This window comes from Myotis davidii, unplaced genomic scaffold (assembly GCF_000327345.1).
Source record: "Myotis davidii unplaced genomic scaffold, ASM32734v1 scaffold453, whole genome shotgun sequence".
NCBI classification, from domain to species: Eukaryota; Metazoa; Chordata; class Mammalia; order Chiroptera; family Vespertilionidae; genus Myotis; species Myotis davidii.
In genome coordinates, this window is record NW_006285234.1 from 2,130,416 (window position 1) to 2,135,247 (window position 4,832).

The following is a 4,832-nucleotide window of genomic DNA, read 5'->3' on the forward strand; positions in this document are numbered from 1 at the left end:
TCTTGGCCCAGAACCAGGCTCTGCCGTAACCATGGCAACTGGGCCTGGTCTTGCTGGTGAGAAGTTAAGATGCTTCCCAGCCTAGTGCAGTGCCCTCAGGGCTCCCCAGATGCCCTCCACCCATCTCCCGCTGACCCAGCCCAGGCGCCCGGCGGGTGTGAGTCATGTGCTGGGTGGGCATCCGTCCGCAGTGGCTGCCGGGGCGCAGGCCTGGGGTTCGGTGGCAGCAGTACCTTCCCAGACTCGCGGTGCTAGGAGTGCCACGGGGACCGAGGTGGCCGAGAGCGGGTTTCTAGCTGCCCTGGGTGTGGCCAGCAGGCGGCGGGGGCTGGTGACAGTGCCTGGTCCCCCAGACATGTGGGAGACGTGCGGCCCGTGCCTCAGCAGGCAGCTGGTTTCTCCGTGAGGAACAGAATTAAAAGGCGGAGGGAGAGCAGTTTGTTGAGGAAAAATAAGTTGAAATGAGGACAGAAAGAAAGGGCCTAGAAACCTCTCGAGCTGCTGGCGGGGGGCCCGGCCAGGATCCCTGCAGACTCTGAGCATCAGTGTGAGTGAGTCAAACTCAGCACGTGTTTCCGGTGCCTCCATGCGCCCGCACGGGTCGGCCCCGGAGCTGTGTGCGGCATGGACGAGGTGGGGACTTGACCCTTCGAGGAGCTGGCAGAGGAGCTGGGTCCCATCTGGCCCTTGTGGAAGGATCTTGCAAAGGGTCAGAGCTCTTAGAACAGTGGGGGGACAGAGACCGCGTGTTCTGGACGTTTCCAGGCCGTGAGGGGCAGGCGGAGCCGCCTGGGCGAGAAGCCGCTTGAACTGTCTGGGCGGTGGGCAGTGTCCAGGCAGGTGGCCGGGGAGAGGGACCCGCGTGGCAGAGGCTCGGTGGGCGGCGAGAGGCGGGATGGAGAGCTGGTTCGTGAGGGCAGGGGCTGCTGGAGGCTCATGGCCCGGCCTGGCGGTGGGGCCGTGATAAGGTCCTCTGCTTTTGGAAGAGGAACCTGATGGTACTTGCAGGAGCTGCTGTTGCAAACTCCTGGACAGGAAGTGATGAGACCAGTTCCAGAGACGGGAGTGAGGATGGGAGGGCGTGGCATAGGGGACGAGGCTGGGGAGGCACATGGCGGGATGCAGACGGGGCCTGCAGAGGGGCTGGGCTTAAAGCAGCAGAAACTCGTTCTGTCTCCGGGCCAGAGGCCAGTGGCCAGAAGTCTGAAGCCTGAAATCAAGGTGTGGCCGGGCCACTTTCCCCCTGAGGGCTCCGGGGAGGATCCTCCCTGCCTCTTCCCCCCGCTGGTGGCTTCTGGGGTTCCTTGGCTGGTGACAGCGTCACCCCAGCCCCTGCCTTCACATGGCCTTTTCCTCTGTGCGCCCCTCCCCCACTTCATTTAGGGTCGGCCTTCATCACATCTGCAGATTCTGTTTCCAAATAAGCTTGCACCTGAGGTTCTGAGTAAATAGAACATTTTTGGGGTGCTGTATGCTCCCCTGCACATGGTGGTGGACACACCCTATTTATGCACCAATGGGCTGGCTGCCTGGGGGAGAGGTGCAGCCCCCACCCCGGGAACAATGGCAAGGGGGAGGGGCCCCTCCTCACGCTGCCCTTTCTCCAGCCTCCTCTCCGTCTTTCCGGCCTGGGCCTGGTACCTCTGGAGGGGCGGGCAAGGCGGGTCTCTCAACCGGGACCAGGTGTGCCCGGCTGTGGGGCTCTCGGGGTGCTGTCCCTGCCTGGGCACCTGTTTACTGGCCTGTTTCCGGGGTGGAGGCAGCAGAAAAGAAGCTTAAAATTGGAAATGGACAGCCGACTTGGAGGAAGGCCGCCTGGGGGGGCCGAGCCCCTGTGGACAGGGTTCTGGCGCAGCCCCGGGTGCCAGGCTGGGAGGCGCTGGCACGCTGAGACTCGGTCCCGACTATGAGCCCACACTGGCCAGGTGCCGGAGGCTCTGGACCCGGACACAGCTGGGGGCAGCTGGGGCAGGACGTGGGGTGGGGAGAACAGCCAGTGGTGACCGCCACCTGGGGAAGAAGACCCAGTGTGGACAGATGCTGACTTTTAAAGAAGAGATGGGAATCCAGGTTTTTCGGTGAAATCTCTGTGAACCAGACGTGGCCCTTGGGACACCAGTTTGCACCTGCCGCTCTAGGTCAGCGGTTCTCAACGCGTGGTCCCCAGACGGTCACCTGGGCGCTGTTAGAAATGCCAGGTCTCGGGCCCCACCCTGACCTGCTGAGTCAGACCCTCGGGTGGGGCCCTGTCTGCTACCCTTCCCCTGCTCGAGGGGAACCCCAAACAAGCCCGGGTTGTGGTTACCAAGTCATGTGTTTACATATTAGGGGATAAGTTGTCTGGTGACGATCCTAAGTGAATGGACAGATGGTGCTAGAGACCAGGATTGGTGGGGGCTGGTGGAGGCAGGGAAGACCCCGGGGAGGGCAACGGTCAGGGCGATGGTCTGCAGTGTGAGAGGATACCCAGGGCAGCGACCAAGTGTGAGCAAAACCTGAGGCAGGAATGGCCTTGACCTGCGGGGATGCCAAGCTGAGGTCAAGGTCAAGGACTTAGAGGCAAGGCCGGAAGCAAGCTGGTTCTGTTTGTGTTGATCTGGTTCCTTTGTCCAAATACTGGTTTGGGCACCTGGGAAGAGAAAGCAAGAGAGCGAGGGAGCGTAGGACGGGTGGCAAACGTGCAGCCTTGTGACAAATGTGGTTGTCAGGGTTCCTCGAGAGGAAGGGCTGTGGACTGGGGGGCTGTAGCCCTTGTGGGGCACAGGGTTGGAGTGGACCTGAGGGCGCTCCTGGTGAGGGGCCCAGCAGGAGCAGAGGTCTGGCAGCGGGATGAGGACGCAGGGAGGTGACGGTGAGCAGGCCCAGGCTAGCAGAGTTTAGGGACCGGTCTTCCTAACGACCAGGAAGGTGAGTGGGGAATGTCCGTCAGTAACGCCGCCTCCTCATAACCAGGGTGGGTCCAGGAGAGGACTCAGCCCGCCTGGCTGATTTTTGGAGAAAAAAAAGAAAAAGAAAAAAAAACACAAAAAGATTGCTTCTGACTATAACAATAATAGCCACTGACGGTAGAATCTAAACTATATCCTGTAGAGCATAAAGAACGTAATTTGGGACAGTTCTTCCCACCACACTTGCTATGCAGGCAGACGTGTAATGAACAGAATTCAAGTCATACTTGAATTATAGGCTCAGATAGCGTATTGGGTCATGCTTTAAAGAAAACTCCCCCCAGCATATCCTGAGCACGTTTCTTACCACATAAACATGTCAGAAAGCATTCTTTCACCATGTGACTTTTATTGGCTACATTAAGTGTTATTAAACATTCAGGTCACTGTTATGAAATAATGCTGCCGTGGAAGTCTTTGTCTGTAAATCTTTTGGTTTACAGCTCTCTTTTTTGTTTTCTTTTGGGTTTCTTCCTAGAAATGAATTTAACATGTCAAAGGGTGTGGACATTATTAATTCCATTAATAACAAAAGTTGCTAAATTGCTCTCCAGGATGAGTATCTGCCTTACTACTTTTGCCAGCACCAACGGCTATTAAAATAAATTAAACAAACAAAACCATTTTCCATTTTGATAGGTGAAATGTGATTATTTTAATGTGGATGTCCTTACCTTTTTTTTTAAAAAAAATATTTTTATTGATTTCAGAAAGGAAGAGAGAGAGAGAGATCAAAGCATCAACGATGACAGAGAATCACTGATCGGCTGCCTCCTGCACACCCGCCATTGGGGATTGAGCCCACAACCCTGGCATGTGCCCTTGACTGGAATCTAACCTGGGACCCTCCAGTCCACAGGCCGCTGCTCTATCCACTGAGCCAAACCTGCTAGGGCCTGAATGTCCTTATCTTTATGAGTGAGGTTGATTTTTTTGGACATGTCTCTTATCCATTTATATTTTGTTCTTTCTGCTCTGATTGATGTACTGATGTTCATATATATATATATATATTTTTGCAAATCCTCCTAGAGATTTTTGGTAAGTCGGCTCAGTTACAGGAAATCACACAGGCTATTTTTGAAGTCACAGCGACCCCCAGTGGTAAAGGCTGGTAACATCCAGAAGGCGGCAGCTCATTGGTTGGCAGGGAGTGTGAACCACCTGAGTGAGGTTCGCTTAGCATCCAGAGTGAGCAAACCAGGTGGGCCCCTACAGTCCCACTGGTGCATCTACCCGAGATGGACGCCAGGGTCAGGTAGGCAGGAGGAAAATGGTTGCTGTCACCAAGAGTCATTTCTGGAGTTGGAACTGGAACCGACGTCTCCTGAACCCCCAGGTGGAAAAGGCAGCAACAGGCTTTGGAAACATGTCCCCACTGCAGGCGGTGCTGAGGTGGCCGGGCAGGGAGGGGTGCCTGCCTTGTGGGGAGGAGGCGAGACTAGCCTCAGGGGCTGGCTTCCGGCCAGGAGCAGACAGGCTGGATGGCTCCTGCCTCGCCCACGGGGACTGCTGACCGGGAAGCGGGAGGGCTGGGCAGTGTGGCAGCGGGCAGGCGGCTCATGTGTTCCTGTTGGGCACGGTCCACAGATCTCGGCATCCTCCTTGGCATGGCCTTGGGGAACCAGGACCTGGAGGTGTGGCCCCTGACGCAGAGCAAGGAGTGCGCCCTCACTGGCATCCTGCGGAACAAGCTGCAGTACAGGAACCGCCTTCTGTACATGGTAACCCTGTGGCCCCCGCCGTGGCCCCCAACCCAGGCCCCTTGGCTGATGGGACGGAGGGGCCTGGACCTTCAGGGTCCCTCCTTGGACCGATGCCAGCCCTGAGCCTGCAGGCTCCTTTCTCTGCCTTTCTCCACCCCCTGCCCCCCCTCCCCCCCGG

At 57.2% G+C, this 4,832-nt stretch overlaps 1 protein-coding gene across 1 annotated transcript in view; it reads left to right on the forward strand.

The window, feature by feature from the left end:
• Positions 1-4,832, forward strand: part of IL34 (interleukin 34) — a 38,220-nt gene that overhangs the window by 28,027 nt on the left and 5,361 nt on the right. The window contains exon 3 of the mRNA XM_006755828.2: positions 4,539-4,672. Coding sequence (XP_006755891.1) covers positions 4,539-4,672 — 134 coding nt within the window. The remainder of the gene's footprint in view (positions 1-4,538; positions 4,673-4,832) is intronic.